This window comes from Morone saxatilis, unplaced genomic scaffold (genome assembly GCF_004916995.1).
Source record: "Morone saxatilis isolate NCDOM2014 unplaced genomic scaffold, NCSU_SB_2.0 Contig17, whole genome shotgun sequence".
Lineage (NCBI taxonomy): Eukaryota > Metazoa > Chordata > Actinopteri > Moronidae > Morone > Morone saxatilis.
The window spans coordinates 17,672,657-17,699,656 of record NW_023339729.1 but is presented as its reverse complement, the minus strand read 5'-3'; the positions used below and the strand labels follow the sequence as shown (position 1 = coordinate 17,699,656).

Genomic DNA, 27,000 nt, shown 5'->3' with positions numbered 1-27,000 from the left:
CTACACAGTGTTAACTTCATTAATAAGCGTGTTAAGGCAGCAGGAAAGGACAAGTCATTTACTGTCAGTAGCAATCTGTTGCTGACATGTTTATCGTAAATGAAGTAGTCTAATAACTGTGTATCACAGTATTTAATTTTATGTTTTATTATTTAAGTATTAATAACTGTGGCCAAACTCAATCAGCTTTAACCCACCATCTATATAAATTATTCATACACAGACAAAAGTTTACAAAGAACCACATTTATTCAGATATATATTTACAACTTGTCACAATCCAGCTATTTACAAGAATCAGGAGTACACATGAAATAAAAGTTATCTTATAATCAGGAGTATGTAGAAGTAGAAATCACAAATATGGCACTGAGTGGTAAGAAAAAGTGTGATCAGTCAACAACAATCATGAAGCTTTTAGTGGAAAAAAGGATATTTCACCCCCTTTGCTGCTATATTACATTTACAAGATATTAAAAATGCAGAAATGCATTGTTCAATATCTTTTGTGTGAGGATGTTCAGTTTAGTTCATCAAGGCTGCAAAGGAAACGCTCTGTGTAACCTGCAGCATAGTCACACTGCCTTTACATTAAATGGCTGCTCTTACTTTCATGCTATGCCGTTATATTGAAGGTTATCACACAAAATTATACGCTTCCAGGTTATGTCTGGAAACAAAAACATGTAAGCTGAATCTCAGTGTCCAAGTTTGCATTCAAAATAATGCTGGTGAGAGAGCATGTGCGCTCCACTTTCAAGTAATGTATGTAAGTAGGCTATAAATTCTTTCTATGTTCAGTTAAGTGCCACCAAACAGTATCAGCATGCCATTCATCACGAGCCTTGGTAATAGCTTGTATCCTAATTTTCCAGTGAAAACTTACAGATCAAAACAGAAAAACAACAAAGGGTATTTTGTCAATTAGGCAAATTCCATCAAAGAAACACTTGAGAAATAGAGGAAAATGAATGAATAAACACTGACAGTAAGATAAGGAATGTGCAAGGAATGGCACAACACTTATAATGTGCTGAAACAGATTTTTTGTCAAGCTGCTTTTGGACAAAATTATCCAACATTATGTAGCATCACATAGGTACAGATGCAGTTTGTTTATTAGGAAAAGTGCCCCCTCCAGTGGCTGCTGCTTGACTAAAATAACAGTCATGACAGAAACGGCAATGAGCTTTATCACTCTTATAGAGTATGAAGATTAAAGTGCTTAAAGCTGGGTTTTGACTTAGATGCCACATCTCCTGTTTTTTGTTTTTTTCCCCAGTATATTTAGACATTTTCATTAATGTAATCTCCAAAACTCTTAACAAACTGCATTTTTGCAAAGCCCACGACATCCATCATATCCCTTCACGGCACTACATGTTACTATATCCACCTCAGCCCAACAAAACTCTGCTTACAAACTGTATGTATCTGTTTAATATGAGCATGATGTCACAGATGGAAATAAATCTAAAGTTAATTCTCCGTAGCTTTAAGTAGATTCCATTAAACATTCAACAAAGTGCTAACCAGCCGATTCACTCTAAACTAGTGACTATTTTACAAATATTTTTTTAAAATACTTAACATTAATGAAATAAATTTAGGAGAGCCAATGTCCTACCAGTAGACAATAGGCATGCAGTGCATTTCCAGAATCACTTTTATCTTTGTACACAACCCTTACATGCAGTGTTAAAAACTGCAGCTGTGAGACATATAAAACCGAGTCCCTTTTCTGAATGAAGCACTACCTCCAATAAAACATCAAATATACCTGTTATGACCCCCCCTCAGCTGCTCATTTCCAGGCTTACAAACTAAAGTAATCTGAACTGGGACTGTACCATCATAGCTGCTTATACTGTAAAGAATTTGCATTGCATTTGTTTAATTTGTACTGTATGAGAGCTACAATACATTTTAGAAGTTGTGCTTCATTCAAAAGTCGGGCCACAAATAACTCTAAAAATAACTCTAAATTTACTATTTACATATGAATGAGACTCTTGGTTCTGGACACATTAGCTGATTAATTTATTTCCCTTCATTGCTGGCGTCCAAACTGCAGAGTCCTGTAAAAAAATAAGAAAAGGAAAACCTTTCAGTGCAAACACAAAACAAAAGGGAGAATCAATAGAATCAATCAATATGAATATAAATATTTATGTGCTGCAACGTTAATGGTGAAATCTAATAGTGCTAACCTGGTACATCCTTCTTGCCTTTGGAGATTCTGTGGAGGTCTTAGGTAAACAAACTGCACAAAAACAAGAAGATTTAAGAACAGATGCAATAAAATCAAGACCTAAAATACAATTACTATAATTTAAATTACTATAATTAGGCGGTGTTGAGGTAGAGCGGGAGTATCTGGCACAACTTCACCTACTTTCAATGTGCATGAACCCTGATGAACTCCACAAGAAACGCATCTGTCTCCTAACAATCTGAATAGTACGAGTGTTGCTGTAGTTATCACCATTAAAGGACCAATGTGAAGAATTTAGTGGCATCTATTGGTTTCAGATTGCAATTAACTCGCTTGTGTCTGAATTTTAAACAATCTGGGAATTAGAACCTTTAAGACTGTACTTATGCACCGTGACTTTAGGCTAAATGCTATGGTATGCATGCGAACATACTCACAAAAACAAAGTACAATTTAGGATGGCGGAATGTCATTTGTTTTAGGTATATAGATATTTGGTCATAAACATGACGCATGAAGTCAGGAGGGAGTCAATCCTCTAGAAGCCATGAATGTCTTTAAGAAATGTTGTTCTAATCCATCCAGTAGATGTTGAGATATTTTACAGGATAAATTAAAACTTTGACCAGATAATGGCACTAGATTAAAAGTTAAGGGATCACTAAAGATAATACAATTCATCCTGAGGGGACACAAATGTTTGCACCAAATTTCCAACAGCAAAACATTTCAAAAAGGCTCCTGCACTTATGCAACTAAAGTAAAGTGATTTTATGTATTAATTCTGCTCGACTGAACAAACTGTTTCAACCTACCAACTCTCTCTCACAGCTTCGATGTCGCTCACGAGATTCTGTGCTAAACAGATGCCAAAAATCTAAAACAAGAAACAAATGTATTTTACATTAGGTAAATTAAAGGTTGACAGAGATCAGATAATAAACTAAACTGCTCACATTGTTCCTCACCTGTAGTAATGCAATCCCAATAAAGATGCCTGCCACCACTGTCAGGTTGTCTTGAAGCCACTTTTCAAACTGAGGAACGCACCCTTTGATATAGATGAAGGTCCGCTGCTCAGAGTCCTGACAGAACATATAAAAAACAAGACAAATCAGTTTTATAGTCAAACAGTTAAATGCAGATGAAATGTTCCGGATTTTAAAATGTACTGCAGGCAGTCATGTTGGGATTTACTTTGCACTTAGCACTTTAGACAGTTATTTTTAATGGTAAAACATGATTCTCCTTTTCATCTCGTGGTCCTTTCACAATAAAAATCCCTCTGAACTAATGTTATCCGGTTGTTAACACACATGCGGGTCACTGTTTTTCTGCTCTGACTCTTGTTAAAACTAGTTCTCTTTGGCTTTTGCCTCACATTTTAAGTCAAGAAAACAAACACAGCCTTTTCCTTACATTATGCTACTATGGAGTAAGGCCAAAGCCAATGACGGGGGAGGGGTTGCAATTCCCAGCGCATTGCTGTAGCATGAGTAATACCACACGGCCCAAAGTGCTGATGGGGAGCCAGTTGCTGTATTTTCAAGACTGAGGAGTTGGGAAACATACTGAAAGAGGAATATTGTGCCCAGGGTGGAGTACCTGATGACCTCATGCAACCAAAAAAACCTAGTTGAGGCAAAATCACTACTCTTCATACTGTTTTACAGAACTTACTTTTAGATGAGGGTCTCAATCACTGTTATAAGTGTGCATTTCTGTAAATCACTCACCGTTTTTGCTCGGATGTCGTAGCCACACTGAGTGTTGATAACATCCTCCTGTGAAGAGAAGATGGTTCATGCTTATACATATTTAAAAAGGTGCAGTCAAGACATTTAAAGAAAATGTCAAACAGTATATTATGAAGACACTGCTTTCCAGGATATTACTGGAGTGTGTTTGGCCTCTAATGTGTACAGCAGCAGTGCTCCCAGTGAACTAAACCTGCATAAATCTGTGCAGACCAGAGACCTGGACTTCAGAGACTTGCACTTCAGTCAGATTTAAGTCACAAAAAAATGCAGACATGACTGCTATAAGACTTGACCCATGTTTTGACCTGATAAAATCCTGAAACATGTAATACTGAGCGGCGACAGGCAAGTCTTGCATAGCTACACAGGATGAATATTTAATTACTAAGCCGTTGCATGACAAACATGATTTATACAACGGTGAATGGAACATTTTTAAAGGATAAGTTTAGTGATATCCTATATTTTTCTTATTGTCAGCAAATGACATGAAAGGACCAAAGCCTATGAAAAATATGTTGTTTTGCACTTCTTCTTATATAAGTATTAAACAAATGAGGTATAACGTGTTAATTAATTAACTTTAGATGTGCTGGCAGGAGAATTTTGTTAGGTGCTTATATATTAATAAAAAAACACACCTATAAATTGTATATATGATTTCTGCCAATAGATCCTCCTAAATGTTGCACACTGGACTTTTAAGTTACTTTTTTATATATTTTCTGCTCTGCACTGTTTGTGGTTTTTCTGTTTTATATCACTGTAAATTGGGTTTTTTCTGTTGGCTGGGGAAAATATTGACATAAAGACAACCACATTGTTGTTTTTAGTCTAACTATGGTGTTAGGATTGCCAGTATTATTCTTTAAATGCTGTGTCAATGTAATGGTCAGCAAGATTTAAAAACACCTTTGCATAGAAGTCAAGTGTTTTCATTTTGAAGTCTCAGTGGTGTGTAGGTGTGTATTTAGTTAGGCAATCACATGTCTGATATCACAGGTCAAAGGCAATACAAGTGATAACTCTTAGAACATCATGTGTTATTAAACTACCATTTTATTTTCATGCTAATGTTCCTTGGTGGAACAGCATGCCCTTGGGTCAGCAAATAAAAAAGACTCTTGTGAAACTTTCATTACAGTGAAGCAAGACTGTTTTGCTAAACCAGAGTACTGTCACTGCTTTGCACAAAGTGCAGCATTTTTCTGCCAAAAAGAAAAAAGCCTTGGTCAAGAGAACTCCTCCCAATCACTTTCATACTTTGCTATGCTGGCAGAGTCTGTGAAGACTTAACACTGAGGCCTGGATGTCCTGTTGGAAGTCAGCCATGATGGTTGACAACCTCAGCCAACCTCTCCTTCTGGAGGACAAAGATAACCAAGCTATCTGTCACAGGGAGGCCCTTCACAATTTCCCCTACAATTACCGGCGCTGTAAACATGTTAGAAAGTGACCTACATAGACATTAAAAACTCAGACATAACAAGACAAAAATTATATCCACTGGTTTGTGTTTTACCCTAAATAGGAATGAATTGGCTGTGAATTAAAAAAGACTCAAGTATGGTGAGTTTTGGGGAAGACATACCGCTGGATCTTTGGTGCAGCAGGAAAAGGGCACTCCACATTTCTCTCGACTGGGGTTTGAATCAGTGCAGTTGAAGTAGATGTTCAAATTCCAGTCATCAGCCCCAAAAGCTCCACAACACTCCCACTATGAGGTTAAACATAAAAAACTCACGTATAGGTCAACAATGTCCCACAGAAATGAACAACCATGATTAACCCAAGGTAAAAATAACACTGGAGTGAAATCAGTACTGTGGATAAAGAAACATTGTGCTCACATATTCCTGGGTGAAGTCTATCAGGTTCTGCAGATCAATGTCATCTCTGTAGGCCCGAATGTTGTTGTTAATGAAAAAGTTGAGCTGGTCCTTGATCCAGTCTTTAAAGACAAAGGCCAGGACTCCTGCAGTCAGCTCCAGGAAGAAGATGATACCCAGGAACACAGAGAACTGAAATACATAAACATTCACAATTCTCTCATTATTATGAGACCAGGGAACACTGAAGTTTCTTCACAATATGTCTGATAAAGGAACGTACAAATTTGAGCAAGAAGGAGTTTTCTCGTAGCGCTCCGATGCAACCAGCGAATCCGAGGATAAACATTACACCTCCCACCACCAAGAAGAGCCAGACTGGGTCAAAACCCCCCAGGTCTGTGATGGATGAGATGTTGGAGAGGACACCCTGGTAAAACAGAGTGAGGGGTTAGAAGCTTAAAGTCGCTAGAGAGAAATCATTTGAAGTCTGACTGAACTCCACTGTCTGTATGAGCTTCACAAGTAAAACCAATCAGTCCAATGTGAGGGGATAGTTCGCCAAGTTAATGGTGTGCACCCTCCCAAAGTTTCAACTGTAATAATGTGATGAGCTGAAACAATTAGTTAATTAAGCTTAAAGGAACAGTCTGACATTTTGAGAAATACGCTTATTTGCCTTCTTGCAGAAGGTCAGATCAGAAGATTGATGCCACTCTTATATCTGTACAGCAAATACGAAACTATAGCCAGCAGCTGGCTAGCTTAGCTTAACAGAAAGACTAAAATCAGCTAGCCTGCCTCTGTCCAAAGCCTTGTTTATACTTGCACGAGACACCGTGGTGAAGGCCTCCGCAGATGCTGTGCTGGCTATGAGCACAGAGAGTTGTTTTTTACAATATTCTCCACAAGCACCAGTGGGCTTACAAACTAAATATTCTGTGAATAAGCAAAACGTCAATAAGCATATCCAACGTGGCTAAACATGCAACCCTAGAGCTCATTGTTGCTGAGGAAGAATTCATCTGCTTATATGCATAGATTTCTCTCAGTGTGCACAATGGGTACTTAGTTGCAAAAATTAAAACGTGGGCAACCCATTGCCGCAACAACTGACGGAGCTTTTGCCCTTGACGTGACGCAATATGATTTTAGGCGTGTGCACCCTGTGTTGGGGGCACAGCTTCGAGCATAAACCTAACTTTATTTGATTTTCAGCTGTTCCTGGCCAAGAAAGAGCCCCGTATATAGGTTTGTGTACGGATTAAATGAATGAATGCTTTTAGAGGTGCTTTAGACAAAGCCATGCTAGCCTTTTCCCCGTTTCTAGAGCTAAGCTAAACTATCCAGCTGCTGGTTCCAGCTTCACATTTAACATACACAAGAGGCATCAATACTCTCATTTAACTCTTTTCCCAAAACTTAAATCGCTATGGTTATTTAAAAATGTGACATATGCTCTGGTTCCAGCTTTTCACATGAGAGGATTTGCACTTTTCTCTCTTTTATATCACTGCAAATTGAACGTCTTTGGGTTTTGGGCTGTCGGCCAAGGACATCTGAGGACTCCACCCTAGGAAACTATGAAGGATATTTATTGTTATCTTCAGACATTTTATCGACCAAACAATTAATCAAGTGGACATCAACAATAATACGAGCTGATTAATGAATAGCTAAAACAATCATTAGTTGCAGCTGCATGTGAAGGATGAAACAATGCAAATTTATCTTTAAATGTTCTTCAGTGAAAGTCGCGACACTTGAAACAAGAATGTCACTAGACTGTCTGTCCCCGTTTCACATCCCCAGAACTGAGAATACAATGAATGAATCTGTGAAATGCATTATATCTTTTCTTCTGTCCATTGTTCAGAGGGGCGTCCCACCGGAAAGCATGACATTCCTTTCTGATTCAGTAAAGCCACTGCTGACATTTCGTGCAGACAGATTGGTGTCAACGACTGGGGATGAATGTAAATTATCTGTTTAGATTCACACAATACACTGATTCAACTTATTGTTGCATGGAGAGATACGCAGTAAATTCACCTTTTCGCTCCATGCCCACAACCCGATGCCGAGGAACGCCACTCCAAGGAACTAAACAGCAAACAAAGAAGGAGACAAGAGAGCAGGATTATTTTGCTGTGACTGCAACATGTAGTCATCACACATAAGCATAGAGAGAAACCACAGAGAGATTTTCCTGGCAGTGGTCCATTACTTAGTATTTCTCATCTCCGTCTGCAGTATCTGCAGGAGACTCCCACATTAGAAAGCATCTTTCAACAGCCTGAACGCATTATGACTGAACAAGTTTCCACCTACAGTGTACACTCTAAAAGTTCAACACCACATTTCAGGATTTACAAAGTTAGTAATAAAGGAACTGATGGCATTTTGCAATTGGCTGACAGCATTGCATTTTGATATAAAGCACATTAGACTTCACTGTAAATACAACAGGTATGAAAATGTCTAAATTATAAAGATTTTGGTAATTTTTTAAAACACAAATTTTCTGGTTACAGGTTAACAAGTGCTTAGATCAGCTTTTGTTTTATTCATAGAGTTTGATGAAATATGCCTCGGCTCTAAAAACTTTAAATGTGTAGGTTTGTATCTCTTGGGTTAATTGTAAAATGTATCATTGAAACACTGATGTGGTTTATTGATCCAATACCGTAGGCTGTGGGAACATATTGACATGACAACTCTCCATAACAACTGAGCAAGCTCTTACTGCTGATGAAGACCGCAAGATGTGGTTAGAAACTCTAGAATTAACTAGTAAGTGGAGCTTGTGCTCATAATATTTTGTCAGCCTTGTAACATATAGTTTGGACATCATAAATTACACACTGTAAAACTTCACAATGTCATAAAAACCCACTTGGTAAGACTAACTACACTATTCTAAGTTAACACGTAATGATGCTCTTTAAAGGACTGTTAACCTTTCATTAGAGCAATTTACACACTGGGTCCTCGTTAAAGTTATTTTTTCTTCTAATTAGATTAAGCACTTTGCAGATTAACTTCTCAAGTGATTATTAGTGAAAGAGTTGCAATGGAAAAAGGAAGACAGATGCTTTTGACAGAGCCAACTTCCTCTGATGATATATGAGTAATGAAGGGATCAGAGGGGTCACTGACTGATAGGCCTGACAGGTGGCCTTCCTCTTCATCACTCTGAGGTCCGTGAGGGGCCACAGGTATACCGGCTTCATTTATGGCACATTCAAAAAGGAGTAAGCGATATGACGATATATATAAATCACCTGTCAGACATTTTTCTCTACTGTTTGTGATGGTTCTTGTGAGTCAATGGGGCCTTTCTCACAGGAGACATTTTGACATGTCACAGTAGGAATAGTGAGTGTAAACTATCAAAATAATGATGGATGTATTCCATTTAGCTGCTTCAGTTTCAGGGTCCCTGTCTTGCTCATGTTGGCTTACTAACTGTCATGATCACAATCACAATATCACAACATCACAATACATACTGATTCGACCTGCCACAATTAGTCAATCTACAGAAAATTAACTAGCAACAATTCTAAACATGTATTAATCATTGTAGTCAGTTCTGAAGGAAAAATTCAAACCATTTTCTGGTTCCAGCTTCTTAAATGGGAGGCTTTTCTTTTTGTAATATCATTATAAAAAGAAACTACACTGTTGGTTGGTGTTGACTGAGAATTTTCATTATCAATACATTCTGAATCCATCTTTTTTTTTCTATTAAGAGAACATTTAATCTATGGAACATCAGAAAATGGTTAAACATGCTCATCACAGCTTCCCCAAACCATACATTTTCCATTTACTGTAATTTAAGACCCAGAAAAGCAGTTAGTTCTCACATTTGGGAGGCTGGAACCATCAAACCTTTGGCATTTTTGCTTGAAAAATGGCTTAAACAACTGATCTACTGTAGTCAACTAATCGTTGCATCTCGGATATAGGCCTCACCCACTCCTCATTTCATATAAGGCATATTTTAATACTTTAATTGATGACTTGATGAATGACATTACTGAAGCCATTTGTTATTCCAATAATAACTCTTTTATAAAGCACACCTTACCCGTCTTCTTCTCCAGTAAAACAACCAAGTAGCCTTAAAATGAATAACTGGGGGGCCCAAAGTGGGACGTCCAGAAGCCCTTGGTGGGGTTACTGGTGGGTCCAAAACACAAAAGGAGGTGTTTGTTTTTCCTGTGAATTCACTCAGTAGAGGATCACCAGGGCTGAAAATGATTTCTCCCCCTGCCCAAATACCACTGACACTGACATTAAAATGCCCTCAGATTAAGGGTACCCCGATGTAAACAAAGAGAATTCATCTCACAGTGAGGAAAGCCCTTCATCACACTCTCTCACACGGATGCTGTCTACACAAAAACAAAAGGTGAGAGGTGACAGTGGGAGCAAGTGCACAGGAGTCAGTGAGCCCATCGCAGGGATGCAACCATCCATGTCTCCTACAAAGAAAAAACAATGGGACAAAAAAAAAGAAAAAGACACATCTGATGCAGAAATAAACGCTTATAGTTGATGGAGAACAAAAAAGATGCAAGTGCATTAAGCTGACGGATACAAGGCCCGAAGTCATAAACAGCAAACAGGGGGGACTTACCCAGAATATTATGTTGAATCCGAAGATGAAATACTTGATGCAGCAGCTCACTTCATGAGCCTTGAAATGCTTTCCTGACATCATTTGGATGGATCTTTTGTTTCAAACGCCGCCCGCAGTGGGAAGGAATCTCATCTATGGTCCTCTTATGTTTGACAGCGCTGGTTGTGGAAACACCTTTTTTTTTATTTTCCCAAGGCTCGACAAACGCGCCGTCAGTTGTTTTTAGCGTCTAATTATAAACATCATCCTGTATTTTTCCGCTGACAAAAGGCGCAGCTGGAGAGCCGCAGAGGAGCGTTTATTCCCTCACTGTCTGCGGAGGTAGCGGTTTATTCCCGATGTGGATCTCCAGAAGGTATAACGGTGAAATAAAACCACAGAAGTCAACCAGATTAAAGCCGATGGTCTTCTATCTGACCCATAATCTAGACATGGCTGTTATTTGAGCGTCATGTAACGGAACCAATGAGGGTCTTCAGTGGTCGCAGGAGGCGGGACTTCCTCCAGCAGAGGGCGTCACTGCCCTCGGATGACCATGACATACAGTATGCCATGATATTTAATGCCTTACAGTATCATTTAGTCACCACTGAGTAATAGATTTGGTTTATAATAGAAAATGAAATAAAAATTAAACCTTATCAGACATAAAACGTTCAATGCTGAATAAATAAATTAGACTAACTAGAATAATTAATCGCATGACAACCAAAAAGAAAGGGAAACAACATGAAATCCCTTTAAATGTCAGCTCATTAGTATAAATTCTAATGTCATCCATCTTTTTTTCCCCCAATAACAACATTTGTTGAAGGTCATTTAATTTTATTCCAGCAGTTTCTGTCTCACAATGACCTTTCACCCCCTGAATTTCATTTCATAATGCACCTTCTAATAACAAAGTCTATGTCTGTCAGTCAACAGACTTTGAAAAAGCGGTAGCTTGATATAAAACCTGCTGGTATCAAATGAAAAAAAAAATATATATATCTTAAACAATCTACTTAATGGTATATTTCTGTTACATTCTAACATAGTGTGTGTTTTAGTTCATAGGCCCAACTTTAGGATATAAATTATAACTTTAACACCCTCTAACTTCTGCAATCTATGTTTTAAAATATCCTTAATGACAAGAAGAACAAATCCCAAAACAGAATTAAAGCAGAATTGATGGCCTATCACATTTCAGTTTATATTTACACATCTGTAAGGATCTAGTTCATATTTGCTTTATTCACTGTGGAGCCTTTAGTTACAGTGTGTGGTTCTGGTGGTGGGTTCTGTGTAAGTGTCTGTAAGACACTGATAAGCCTGCTGTTAAGGACTATAAACTACTTCTAGAGTTCTTAATGGTGAGACAGCCCACTTTGCCCCCTGGTGGCAAAAAGGCTCACTGTCCTAACATTGCTTAATACATGAAAGACACATGAAGTTACAAAATGTATAATTGACCTTCCCAACAAGATATAGTGTGTGATTTGTAAAATAAACGCCAGTAATCATTTTGAGTATTGTCTTGGTTTATTGCATAAAACTAAAAATAAAATAAAGCACTAATGTTCTAATCTATTACAAATAATCGTTTACAAAACAGGATAAATTATGAAAATAAATATTTCTGTGCAGTTCGTCTGTATTGTCAATGCAGGCAGAAAAAAAACTGAGGAGATTTATTTACACAGTCCATAAAGTCCTTAAAAATAGACTTTATAAGCTCATAATAATATCTCATGCCAAGACAAATATCACGATGCAGAGGGCAGCACTAAACAGGCTGTCCTGTTCACACAAACTCCTTTATCTGAGGGTGACTCACTGACTTCATACAAACAGTCCACCATCATGGATCAGATGCATGGTTCAATATGATTTGCAGCACAATATAAGTATTCTTGGGCAATACAACAGCTTTGTTCACAGTGTCAATACTGTCCGCTAAGTTTCTCCTAAGATAACATAAAAAAAAAAACCAACAACAACTGTTTTTTAAGAATGTTTGGCAATACAAAGGTAGTGATCATGCAATATGAAAAATTCAACCTTCATTTTTGGCTACACATTATTTAGAAAAATATAAATTGTGTTTTGATTTCTCAAAATACTTAATTTTGTTCAAAAAATAACACTTCAGAATCTCACAAAAATAGTTGTTTTGTCTTTGTAAATCATGATAGCTCATTTGACCCTTCATGTGTGCTATTTTAGCGGTTTGAGTTCCCAGAAGCCTCTGCAGGAGGACAGGACTAAAATAATGTTAGTTAAACAGCTTGAGGCAGTTTTCAAGAACAACATCTAAAACAATGGTCTGTGGTGAAAAAGGCTTTGGTGCTCTTTGTCTTTTAGGGTTAGTGTTTAGCTTTGCATCATGCTTCCCTTTTATATTCTGCACACAGAATTTCTGCTCATTTCTGTCAAAATGAAAACTGATAAATTAGACAAAGTCAGAGGTAATAAAACCTTATCTGTCCCACAACTTCTCCTGCTGTAACCTAAACCTCATTTGCATTTATTATTATTCAATGCAATCATTACACTGCATTTCCCCTTTAAGAGCAAACAGTTCAAGATACATAACTAATACAAGTAGTCCATTGTCTTGTTCGATTAAGGCTTTTTGCACAGTTGTCATAGTTTCAATAATATTTAGCACAAAGTCTAAACAAAGAAAAATACTGAGCCTAGAATAAATAACCCTGAAAAGCAGTTTAAGAGTTGAGACATCTGGGTGAAGAAATCTGCAGTGAAAACTGAAGCATAAAAGCTGTACATTAGCAAGCAAATATCCGAGTAAATAATTGTCATTATCATGTTTTTAAAATGCTAAGCAGTGTGTATTTACCCAAAGGCTTTGAGAACCATTCTTCATTTTGTGCAAAATAATAGATTTTTTCCTTGAATAGTCAATCATATTTCAATACATTTTGATTTCCCATTCTGTTTTCTTTTTCTTTGGATTTTGCCCAATAAACAAATGGTACCTATTTATTTAGTAACATATGAATGATATGGAAAATAACTGCATATTACATAGTTAGTTAACAAAATATACACAGGAATATATTAAACACATTTCTCGTATACTATCTTGAACAATCACAATGGCATGCTGGAAGGAAAACATAGCACACCCATGAGAGAAAGAAGCCTATTGTTGTTTCTGATGTTTTAACTTAAAATGTCCGTCGCCAAAGAGGGCAGGTACAACAGCCTGAATCCATGATGTATCTAAAACACATAAGGCTTTGTGTATAATACCTTATTATAACACTTCTTATGAAACAGCTTATTGATTCATTGAGCATAGTAAGATTGGCAAAGCAATATAATACAAAGCTTTAATACTTAATGCATTAATCACAGTTAATGAATCCAGTGCTTTATTGTTTCTAAACATGGTTTCATAATGGCCAGACTGCACCTATGAGATGCTATATTCATGTTTATAAAGGCAACATAATGCTTTATAATGAGGTTTTCGGAGTTCCTATAAAATGTACAAAATCTTCTCCTTAAAGAAGACTTAAATGCATAATACTAATACTAACACATATGACCGCCTAAGCAAAGCCTGAGAAGGCGTTAGGAACACTGTAAAGGTTTCTTGGCTTTGATACTATTGTGTGTCATAGTGTGTCACCCTATGTCATGTTAGACTAACTGTGACACCTTTTGTTCTTTGACAAATCTGCATAAACACTACTGTCTAGTGAAAACCAGACATGGGACAGAAAAACCAAAAAATCTTCACGGTTGGCCAATATGTGCATCACCTACATCACCCAGTCACAGGAAGGTGAGAAGTTTTGGGGGCACAACCAACACAGCGCCACGCTCAGGTCACCTTAGGTCACCTTGATCGTTGACTTCTTGTGGACGCAGAGGAAGGAAATGTAGGGCACACCAATGAAGGCCCATTTCTCGTTGGGCCAGAACATGATGACGGGTCCTCGCTCCGGGGCCTCGGACGCGACGTCAAAGTAGGCAAAGCAAACGCAACCCAAGTAGGAAGCCAGACAAATGAGGATGTGCCTGGAAGAGCAAGAGGAGTCTGAATGAAACAAACTGCCTGAGAAAGGGTTGATTTTTGTCTCTAATGTCTTTGAAAAAACAAACTCAACAGTCTCCCAGTACAGTAAGAATATTTCTAATTGTTTTCAATGTAAATCACCTTGTTTATGGATGACTATAGCTGTACATTCAACATATGCTTTATACTTCTTACTGTAAAATTTTAAATAAATCACTTGGTCAACATTTTAAACATTCCATCCTTTTCATTTGTAACACTGTACAGCTTTATTCTTTAAAAAACAGAAACATTTTTACATATTTTTAATATAGTTTTATTGTAAATGTTTCAATTTTTGACTGTTGTAGTACTTGTTTTTTAATTTTCCTTTTTTCTTTCTATGTTTATATATTATTTTTATTGTTATTCACCAATATATCGAGGCAAATTCCTTATATGTGAAAACCTACTTGGCAATAAACATGATCCTTATTTCTGTTATTTTGCAATTGGCTTGAAACAAGTTTTTTACTTGTTTTTTGAGATTAAGATTAAAAGATTTCACACATTATAGATGGACACAAAAGTGCCTAAACTGTCCATAATTGATAATAATGAACAATACTGACTCTGAGTCGTCTTTGAGCTTACCAAGCACAGTGTAAGTAGGGAAAGTTGACAGATGACCACATTTCACAGAATATCCTGTCACTGATCCAGCAAAGCAAAGCCAGTGCCCACCAGATCCCTGAGACCAGGCCCAACTTGAACACACGTGGGTTTTCACACCTGCAATGACCAAACACAGCACTGAGAAATGTGTGCAACTGTGAAAACACACACAAATACACACTCAACCTTTAGACAGCTGAAATACAACCAAAAGCAGACTTACAAATAATGCCTGACCTATGATGCAGTTCATTCTTACATATTGACATTATCATCCAGGAACAAACAGTTCACTTTTTTGTATTTTTTCCACTGATTTCATTAAATGCGCTTAGTCTTGTGTTTGCAAACTTTAGTGTGTATGACTTTTCTATGCAAATAAACAAACCAAAAAAATATTTTAAAAATATTTTTGGGGCTTCTATTGCCTTTAATGTATAGTGACAGCTGAGGAGTGACAGGAAAGGGGGGAGGGGACGACGGAAAGCAAAGGGTCACAGTTCGTACTCCTGTGCCGCTGCAGCAAGGACTTAGGCCTTGGTACATGGGGCACCAGCTCTATATATTTTTATTTTATTTAAGTTGATATAGCTCCCTCTTTACACATCCAGCAGACACTGAGCAACATAACATTCACTTCGAGGGTGTTTGTTTCCAACTGATAAGTGCGAGTCCGACATTCGCTCTCCTTTAAGATCTGTGTTTGATCTCCAATAACTGCATTAACTAATATCTGATAAATGCTCCACTATGTTTCCCAGCTAGATGCTAAATTTGTCTGCCGTTTTGTAAATGTGTGAGTAATGTGCCAATTGATGATAAAATTATCATTTTAATACTAACAATACAACCTTATTGTCCACATTGGTGGAAACAAAGATGTATCGTAACAAGGTAAATAACATTAAGACACAAAACAAACAACAACATTATTCACAAACATAAACCATGGGATGTCCTCCACAAATACTTAGCTGATACAAGTAAGAATATAGCTGGTTCTGATTGCACTGGCTGTGTTGACCACTGTAGCTAGAGTGCTTTTATATTTACAACTGAGAAGTCCAGACCAGGATGGTAAATTGTAGGTTACCATGTTTATTCTTAAAAAAACAGAGCATTATCTCCCTTTCAATCGTTGGGATCTGAAGTACCCAAAGTAAGTATTCTGGTCTACATCTCTGCACAAATATCTCCTGCTGGACACACCACTGACCTACAGAGACACGTGCTAATCCAGACTGCTGCTGATAAACTATTCTTAGTCTTGTCCTCCTTAGACACACCAGTCACTGCCCTGCTGCTGGCTGAGGCGAGCGCAGAGTGCCAAAACAAAGACTGGGGCAAGGAATCCTGACTGAACTGTGATGACGATAGTCACGGCGACAGTTTGTCACCTTCCCCTAAGACACAGCAGTCATACAATTTTACAAGAGTTTAATTTAAGTTACCATTGTTTCAAGGAGACAGGAATGTTTGAATGAAACCGTTCCCATTAAGCACAACACAATAATAACAACACAATTCAGATAAACAAGCATCACTCAGCTGCAGAGCCCATGGAAATGTTAAATACTAGTCCAAAGAGAAGGACTAGTGACGGCGGTGACAATGGAAAGAGAAGGAAAGAGATTTTGACATTTTAAAATTAGCTTATGTAACCTTTGCTGAACAGCAGCCAGTACGGCTGCCACAGGCAATTACAGGATCGTGTTTAAACCTGCAGTCACTGATGTTTTTGGTCACTTGGAGGCAGCGTAACAAGCTGAAAACATGTATGAATGTATTAGCAAAGAGTTTTGCACAAATTCTTATGTTATGGTCTGTGCCAACTCCTGAGGGATTTATCTGTCTCTTTACCTAGCGAGGTGCTCCACTATGTTTAATAGTTGGTTGCTTCCTTTGTCTGTCTGGTGGTAATTCTCTGAGTTTGTCACTACAAATGATTCCTTTCATTTTACATTACATTACATATAGTCAGCTGATCCATTGTTAATATAGAATATATTGATTTGTGCAGATTTAATGCTAAAAATGTAATGCAAGAGTATTTAAAGTCAGTAGCAAACTTTAGATGGAATTGTTCTGTAAAAAACATTAACCCCCATAAGCTACTGACTAAAAGGTTATAGCAGCAACTGACTGACTATATTAAATTGAGGAAGGAAGCATTTGAATGCTTATGAATTCAACTTTTCATTTGTAAGAGGAAGATTGTTTTAGTTTGTCTTTGAAAAGTTACATGGTCTGGTTTTTAAGTAAACTAATTAATGTTTTAACAATTGTTACATAATTGGGAGAGGGAGTAGAAAAAAAAAAAATGGTGACACGGCTACTCATTAGCAACAGGAAGTATAAAAATAGATGGTCAGTGATAGGTCTTCCCAGATGGGAAAAGGCCATTAAATTGTCATTGTCGAAAGTGTTTCGATCCACTACGTTCACATGGGATCAAATCTTAACCGTGCATCAAGTAGTTAGTCAGCTATGGGTTTAGTAACTGCCTTCACATACAGTACTACTGCATAAGTTGGCCAACACCCCTTCCTGCTAACAAACATGCACTGACAAAATCATCACCACACAGCCGGATATATGGGATAATGTGCTCCAACAGAAGCATGTAAGATAAGAAATGTGATATGAAACCAGGGCTTCTCCTCAGAGATGCAGTGTTACTGAGTGTGATGGAGAATTAGACTGTTGGAGGCAAAGATAAGTGAAGGAAAGGCCAGTTTGTCTATCTGGGGTGAAGCACTGCTGAGAGGCTTCGCTCACTCAAGGGAAAAGAAAGGAAGAGGCGCCACTGGTTCAGTGAAACTGATATTTATCAGACACAATGGAGATGAGTTTTCATCCACTGGTTCTAACGATATAAAGGCATGGCTAGCATATTAGAGGTCAATATATTAAACAATGTTAAACTGAAATAATTCAGTATTGTTCATACAGTATTTTGAAAGTTGAAATGATCATGAACTTCTTTCGATCATGATATGCACAGATCAGCATTTCATTTAGTTCATTACATTTGAATCTTATTGTTTGGTTACATGGAAATCTGGGATCATGGCAACATAATTTCTGACAAGGCACGAACCACGCTGTCTGAAAACCTGACTGGTTGTAATTATCTAAAATCACTGTATTCTGAGGTAAAGTGAGCATGTCCACAGTGTTCCAGTTCACTGGGACAATGTGTTAGCACACAGCTGTATGGTTGAGTTAAAGCAGGTCAGTCTGTTAACTCTGATTATTTTGGGGCCATTTGCCTTTACTGGACAGGTCACAGAACCGAAAATGATGAAGAAGAAACCTACCCAGGTTTTAGGATAGTATTTATTTTGCAGATTGGTGCATATGAAGGTGTGTGCACAAATATATATTTATGTATGTAATACTTGTTCCCCCAAATATCATTTTATATGCTTTATATTTTAGAGCTATTTGTTTAGAGACAGCGGAGAGTAAAATAACAAGGGCCTTGACTTAAGGACAATATCTGCTGTTTGATTTTAAGTTTTAAATAATAAATAGCTGATGTAATACAGGCTATGATGGTATCCACAGATTATTTTTACAATGTGAAAATTAACTCTGTTCTCGCATGCACAAACTAATTTTTCCGAAACAATCACTGTTTGTTGTTTTGTATCATACCTGTCTTTTATAAAAAAAACTCTGCTACTACTACACAACTATGACTGGTATTATTGCTTCAACACTTGTACTATACGTTGTATAATATTTGTGATGGATATCCTATACACCAGACGAGTTGTTTTTGTCCAACTGGAAGTGACCTGAATGGGGGCTAACAGGCGTACTGTAAAAAGCAAAAAAAAAAGAGCAAACAACAACAAAACAGTCTGTCGTTTCTGAGGGCAAAAGTCCATCAGCCAGGGCCACAGGAATTCCCTCCCTCTTGGCAGAACAAAAACAAGCCGTCTCTATGGATGACTGGCACTTGCAGTAATGTCAAGAATTGCTAACAGGTTGAACAATAGATGACTGAAGGTTAAAAGACTGACGGTGGTGAGTAAGGGATGTGGGAAACGGAAACAACAGCAGCTCCACATTAGTGTGACGGAAGAAAGCTTCAGACTCAAACACACATAACTGGGCATGAGTGGCTTGTTGTGTGTTTTCAGGAACATTCTTTCACATCATAACGCCCGATAGTTAGCTAGGAACAGGCAACATGTCATTATACAATGTAAGTACAAAAGGCCGAAGGTGACGTGTTAATGCATTGCAGACTGCAGATACTACATCCTGACATGATAACAACTTAACATTACAGCAGCTGATTTAACTGACTAGACGCATTTGAACCAAAGACATGCTCATTGATATCAGCTGCTGTATAAAGTTCAAACTTAGACTTGTTAAAGCATAAATTTTCAGATGGTGGAGATTTAAAAATGAGTTGCAATCTTATGAAGAGTTAAAATGTGTACATTTAAGATCTTTAAATGCACTGGTAATGACAATCTAATTATATGAACTACTGAAAAGATACTATTAACTTCTTTCTTTTTTCTTTTGTGTGTTATTATGTTACATACTACGTGTTATTATGTTATGTCTTTTGTGGGGTTAGATTGTCATGTTATAATTGCCTTCTGTGGTACATGTATTATTTGCCTGTATTATTATCTTTTTTAATGAGCTCAGCTGGTGTAACTGCTGCGTAGCTAACGTTAGCTTGCCAATATATGATCTCTTTAGAGTCCAAGAGGTAATGGAGTATGGTCAGTACATCTAAACTGTGTAATAATAGTGTAAATAGCATTTATTTCTATATTACATTTCACAAAAATAAACCCTCAAATTACAAACCCAACATTATCATTATCTACGTTAGGACTAAATGACCGAATACTCTCAGAAAAGTTAGTATAACTGGATATCTACCATTCAAACAAAACAAAGCCATACCTACATTTACAAAGAATTGTGTGGTAAGTAAATGTATTATTCCCCCCCTAAAATGTTTCACGTGGAAGTTATGTTACATCCTGTAGAGCTACAGTGGCTATATATCTGCAGTACATAGATACACAGTTGTTAATTGCTTTTGATTGGATGCGCTTCAGATGTTTCCTAGCAACTGATTCACACATTAATTAAGTTTTAAAAGGTGGTGAACCCTATTTAGCACATCACCAGCCAGCAGTGATCTCTAACTTGATCACTGTGATAAAGATTTTCAACTCAAGGGTCACTTACTTAGCTTTTTGCGGGAACTTTTGGCCACATCCCACAGTATTTTTGGGTGGAAGTTCCAAGGCTAAGTAAATAAACCTCAAGTTTAGAGTTTAATCAAACTTGCAATTACAAGAATTCTGAGAGACACAAACCGCAACAGATTTCCGAGGAATGCTGCAACCGACTTGTGTTGAATGAACTGTGCTGCTTGCACATGCAGACAATCAAACATCCCACAATCCCAAAGACTAAACCAGGACCATCATAGAATGAATCATGGTAGACAAAAAGGACATAGACATATTACTGAAAAAGGGCTTTTTTATAGAAGTCAATAAAAACAATTAAAAACTGGGATCTGTTCTGTGCTCCCTTGAAATCTAGTCCAGTCTATGAATAAAAAAGAAATCATGTGCTGCCCTCAATTTTACATGGTTTGTATCGACTTTTATAGAAGAGAACGTTCTCAGTTGGAGAAAATCGTGTTATTTTGTTTCTATGCACTCGCTGACATATTTCATCCCCTTCATAACTCCATCAGAAGATACATAGACACATACTATTATGGTCCTGGATCGGGGCTGCCCACACTCCCTATGACTGTTAGAAAACCCTTTTAACTTACCTTTTAAGCTCAGTAATGAGCAGCACGGTGCAGGGGATGCCCAGGGTCATGAGTGACAATGAGTTAACGACAGGTTTAACAAAGGCCAGCCCGGTGGTGATCCCTGACAATATGCCAATGACCACTTTGAACCTTGACCTAGATTGAAAAGCAGAAAAAAAACAAAAAATAGAAGTTTGCACTCTATGACCAACATTGTGAAATTCAAAAGGAATGTTGAAATGACTCAGGCTCTTTCCAGGACGCACCATAACACACTAACAACACAATAATAAACAAGAATCACTCAGTTACAAGGGGAATATTTTAAGTGTGACAGCTTGAAGTGAAAGAGCTGCCACGACGACTCTGTGACAATGGAAAGAGAAGTAAAGACATGTGATGCAGCTTTTACTGGTGTCAGCTATCTCAGACGGGCCTATTATTAAACAGGGAGTCATGAAGTGGAAACATCATATGACAAAACAGTGGCCAACAGCGAGCTCCACAGATGAAGCTGCTCAACACCAATACTGTCCTTCTACCGGAAACACTGGATGAAAGTGCTGTTTGCCTAATTGAAATCCATCAGTCAGTTGAAGGCACGTAAATTAACTGCTGTATTGATCAGCTGGAGTGAAAACCTGCATACGTAGTACATCTCATGCTCATAACAACACAAGTGCAATATGTAAATCACAGAAGTAAAATGTGCAACAAAGCAGCTTTATAATGAAGTACTGTAGTGCTGCAGTGAGATGCACTGGCCTTCAAATCTTGTTAAAACATATTTAAGCAAACATGTTTGTTTAGTACAGACCCCAATTAATGTCACATCATCATGACGATAATTGTTTTTGTCAGTAAAAATGGCAGTTTCAGTGAAAATTCTGATTGAATGAACAATGATCATTCGGACTACTCATGAATTATATCCCAATATCTGTCAAAATAATCCCAACATGATGATTTTTTTATCATATTGTGCAGCCCTATTCTAAAGCAGGGGTCTCAAACTCGAACTGGCTGGGGGCCCATTGCTGGCATTGTCAACTTCAATGTTTAACTACTAGAAGAAAGCACAATATTCTGAAAGTACAGCAGCTTCTATACAATTGTATATCATCTTTGTTGTTTGCAGCCAAAAAAACAACCATTTGCACGCATTTCTGGCGACCTTTGCCATAATTTAGTGCCAAAAAAAAAAAAAAAAGTTCTTAAAAACAGAATTGTGTTTTTATTTTGATTGTATAGTAAAGTCTAATTTAAATGAATATGAAACAACCAGAACAAAAATATAAATTTACATTAAAATTTTAAATTTAAATTATACTATATTTTGACATCATGTCACAGGCTGGAGGGGCCAGAAATGGCAGTTTGAGTCCCCTGTTCTACAGGTAGTAATCCTACATGTCAACATACCGATCCTTCCTGAACATCCTGGGTAGGTATCGCTTAGGAAACCACATGGCAATGGCACACATGAGCACCCATAGGATGGCCAACTCATCCAGCATTTGTCCGAGGAAGCTGAGGGTGGCATGAAAATATGTCGATCCAATACCTGAAAGAGACACAGAAGCAGAAAAAATGTCTGAACAACGTCAGATGACATCTCTATTCTGTGTTAAGAAGGATAGATTCATCAGATTGTGTCTTATATATTGTCCATTTGGAAAGAAAGTCAAAGTAATAACGTTTTATTTAGTCCTATTTATCAAATGGGATATGTAACCAGAAGTACAGTAAGTTGCAATGGTCACCTCTAAATGAGACCATTTCCAACATGCGTAAAAAAGTACCAAGTAACCAACTTCAGGGGTGTGAGGGACAGAGCTGACCACCAATCATCAATAAAGTTACTTTGTGCCAAAAGCAAAAGCACCTTATTGAGCAAACACTGAGAAATGTCTACTTTTTAAGGAAAGAAGCACAATAGAATTAACAAATTAACTGCAAATATTTACATGGAAACCAAGTGTTTGCTGTGAGTTTTAAAATGCGGTTGAGGAACGGATCAGTTAGTGCCTGTTTGTTATCACAGCCCAACAGACCTCCTATTATCAGCTTTATCTGTTTTGCTAACAGGCGCCGCAGGAGATTCCTACGTTTCATAAACTTCTTATCCAAAAAAAAGGGACTGCTGCTCAGTCAGAATTTACTGATCATGACAACCTGTCAATGTACTGTAAAAGCCCAACTATAATGGGTTCCAACTTCTCAAATGTAAATATTTGCTGCTTTTCTCCCTCCTCTAAGATAGTAAATACTTTGGGTTTCTGGAGCATTAATTGAACAAAACAAGACATCTGAAGGCATCCCGTTGGACAGGTTTGGGCAAATTGTGACAATTTTAAACAATTTTTTGACATTTTAAAGACCAAACAATCACAAGAAAAACACAAATTAGTGTACTGGTTGCAGGCAGTAATCCCAAACCATATGAAAGACAGTCCACACACAGCTGAGGCCAATACCAAAGTATCTATAGGGTTGTTTTCCTGCTCAGGTCAAAGGTCGTTCCGGCTACAGAGACAGAGGAAGACAGATGAAACCATGTAACTCTAAGTTTAAATAGCCTCCAGATTCCTAACAATGGATGCAGTCAGAGCTGCTGTGCCACGTACTGGAAGCCCTTGTGTTATGGAACGAGAGATTTATGAACTTCTGAGCCTGATAACTGCTTTAAAAGACAATATAAAACAAAGATAAACATGTCAGAGTGAGAATAAAGGAGCTATTTTACATCTGACCCATTGTTTAAGTTCTTGTGGCCAGTTCAGTTATGCAAAATCCAATTCAACAGCTACAGTTGTTTTCTATCATCCAGTAAGGTCACCTGTCGGGAACAGAGGGAGGTCTGTCAGGTTATCTTTGCTGACACTGCAACCAGCGTGTTTTCATAACATGCAGTATGGGAACAAGGCACTGTAATCTCTTTAGGACTGTCGTTTAAAACAGCAGCGCCGTTTAGGACCTAAATACTGTCAAATCAAATGAAACATAGGGCAATAGGCTTATTCATCCCAGCAATGAATGAGCCCAGTCATGTGAAGTGTTTTCATTTCTTAAGCGGGTAAAATGATGAAGCTATAACTGAGGACAGTGACGGAGGCCACACTGAGAAACCTACATCCTAACAGTGTAGCAGTTTTAAGTGTGAGCACTTAGACAGGAGTCATATCTTGTAAAACTCGTTTATGTGCTCAGTGATTGTGTGTGTCAGGGCTGCAACGACAAATCATTTTTTATTATCCATTAGTCTATTAGATCACCCTTTTGGTTTATAATAGATTATGAAACCTTTCACAATATCCTTAACCAAAGTTTACATATTTTAGTGTCTTGTTTTGTTCGAATAGCATTCAATTTACTATCATAAAAAACTAGAAAACAGCAAATATTCACATTTAAAAAGCTGGAACCAGTGACTTTTTGCTTTAAAAATGACTTTTAATCCATTATTAAACTCGTTGCCAGTTAATTCTGTCTAATGGATTAATTGGCAGCAGTAATGCTTAATCTCCCTCCCCACTCTAATGCAGGCTTTATATAATCAAGCACTACATACAGCATATCTAAAGCATGTTTTATATCAAATTCACTGTCATGTTACACATAACACTTTAGAAACGCAGAGATATGATGGATATATGCTTGGTTAGCTGTGTTGAAGTAAAATGAATGTCCTTCCACAAAAGCTAAGAAAGGTTAAGAGGTCATCAATGTCAGCAGACTTACCGACCACAACTAGCAGACTCCATATGAGGTAAATCCCACTGTTGAAATGTGTTGCATATTGGCGGAACAAGCACATTAATATGGGCGGCAAAACAAAAAACAAAATGTTGCTGATCTGAAATGATAAACAAAAGGGGAAAAGCTCATGAGCAAAGAAATACATCACAGTTGGAGCTGATCGTGTAGCTCAGTGACAACGTGCTTGTCAAAAGTTGATCAGCGTGCGGGCCTTGAACGCAACTGTCAGGCAGTGCGAAATGAAGAAAACAAGGAACATCTGTAACCTGAAACTAACAGTCATGATGCTGAAGCTGAAAAGCAGCCAGAACTGTTGAAGGTCAGTTGAACTTACAGCTAGCCAGAGCTAATACTAAAAAGACATAAGAAAGCAGTGCAATACGAAGAAAGAAACAAAGCCAGGGAAGCTGTAAACTGTAAACAAAACTGTATTAACGGCATGCAACAAAAAAAAACAAAAAAACAACAACAACAAAAACAAAAGTCCTTCACACCGACCGTGTTGTAAAACTCAGCGATGCTGGGGTAAATTAGGTAATTGCCTTCACACCAGTCCACCTCGGAGCTGCCTGCCTGCAGCTGGTCCCAAAAAATCACGTTACTCATGTCTGGACTTGTCGGATGGACAGTGCAGAGCAGACAACACTGCGAAGATTCAACAACAACAAAAACAACAAAAATAACACTGGGGAGGGAAAAAGTCGCGATCTCTCGGCCTCGTTGATCGAGCGCTAGATTGTAACGTTTGGGAGCTGGGACGTATTGCACATCCGACAGGGGGGTGAAGTACGTAAATCGTCGCTGGGCTGCATTTTAAAGCCCTCTGTCCGTCCACAAAAAGCCTCCTCGCTCGTTGTGACGCTCGGTGCTGTGCATTGACAGCTGCTCGGTCTGTGGCCAAAGAGCGTGCGAGCGCCGCGGGAGGGTTCACCCCCGTCTGCTTCCTGCTTCGTTGAAAGTGTGAGCGCACCCGGAAGGTCCTGTTTATTTTCCTCTTCTGGTATAAATACACCTTAAGTAACCAGCTAAGAGAGTGATTCATGACTTAAAGGAATGCACTAAATGGATAAACACGTACTGAAGGCAATTTTACATTAGGGGTTAAACCATATTGCATTACAAATGAAGGTATAACTTTTTTTTTTTTATCCCCCCACATGTTGAACCAAGTTTTGCTTTTGTTTTCACTTAAGTGCACTCTTGTGGTTTGATCATTTGTCAGCAGTGATGTAAAGTAACTACATACACTTACTGAAGTACTGAACTATTTTGAATGAACTATACATTTACCTGTACTTGAGATATGAGATATGAGATTGTAGCCTACTGAATACACCACTTCCTATAAATAATTTACATGCAATCTTACCGAGAAGCAACTTGACATATGAGCAAGTTATGATCCTTGTTTACCGTTAACTTTCTTTATATTTTGGGCATTTTGTATATTTGGGATTTTGGATATCTGTTTAGTGATATATTTAGTTCTATTTATACTCTCACCTTTATTGATAGTTTATATTTTCACTCTTTCATACTTTGTACTAAAATTACTGCACAAGAATTCCCATAAATAAAGTTCTATCTGACATTATCTTATTTTTAAATGATGCCTTGTTAAGCAGTCACTTGCTTGCTTGAAAGATACTAGTACCTAAATGAAACTGCGTACAACAAGGTCACTTTCACTACTGTAAATTGTTGTCTTCATGTTGTTAATAAAGTTCATAAAGTTTTTTCCATTGGTTAACACCTTCACACTATAGTAAAATGAGGAACTTCATTCAGCAGCTGCTTTCACACATGCTGAAGTAGCCTATGACCTGTCTGTTCAGACTCAGTGTTATTTAATATTAATGCATTAATGCCTAAGGGGATGTGTGTGTTTGGAGATCATTTGTCTATCATAATGTTTCTGTAACTGAAGTGGGATGGTAATTATCTTTACATCACAGCTCCTCTCTACTCTCTGGCACCCTCTGCCGACGCATGCTCAGTGACTCCGTAATGTCCTCATTTTGCTGACGTTATACGTACTGTCATGGTCTTAACCGTTAATTAATATTATTGATTTGTTAATTTATCTGGCTTTGAGTTTTGGGAAAAGACCTTGAACAAGTCGTCAGCTGTCTGACGAATCTCTTGTACTGAGGCTGGGTTTTATATTCACTGTATGCAAACAAAACGGCCCAAACAAATAAACAAATATAAAATAAAAAATATATAAAAAACATTTTGGGCTATAAATTATTTGTACACCAGTTTAAGATAAGATAAGATAAGA

The 27,000-nt window shown here is 37.7% G+C and overlaps 2 protein-coding genes across 2 annotated transcripts; both read right to left on the bottom strand.

The window, feature by feature from the left end:
- Nucleotides 1-230: 230 nt before the first annotated feature.
- LOC118326802 (tetraspanin-5) lies at nucleotides 231-10,894 on the bottom strand. Its single transcript, XM_035659900.1, has 10 exons — nucleotides 10,453-10,894; nucleotides 7,857-7,907; nucleotides 6,088-6,234; nucleotides 5,826-5,996; nucleotides 5,567-5,692; nucleotides 3,952-3,999; nucleotides 3,184-3,300; nucleotides 3,031-3,092; nucleotides 2,211-2,263; nucleotides 231-2,078 (listed from the first exon to the last, which is right to left on the bottom strand). Exons 1-9 carry the CDS (start codon nucleotides 10,534-10,536, stop codon nucleotides 2,251-2,253), a joined length of 819 nt encoding a protein of 272 aa, XP_035515793.1. The 5' UTR covers nucleotides 10,537-10,894; the 3' UTR covers nucleotides 231-2,078; nucleotides 2,211-2,250.
- Nucleotides 10,895-11,960: 1,066 nt separating this feature from the next.
- Nucleotides 11,961-25,619, bottom strand: acer2 (alkaline ceramidase 2). The gene is made up of 6 exons (XM_035659899.1): nucleotides 25,215-25,619; nucleotides 24,699-24,813; nucleotides 22,380-22,521; nucleotides 20,976-21,113; nucleotides 15,119-15,256; nucleotides 11,961-14,487 (listed from the first exon to the last, which is right to left on the bottom strand). Exons 1-6 carry the CDS (start codon nucleotides 25,320-25,322, stop codon nucleotides 14,301-14,303), a joined length of 828 nt encoding a protein of 275 aa, XP_035515792.1. The 5' UTR covers nucleotides 25,323-25,619; the 3' UTR covers nucleotides 11,961-14,300.
- Between the last annotated feature and the right edge of the window lie 1,381 nt (nucleotides 25,620-27,000).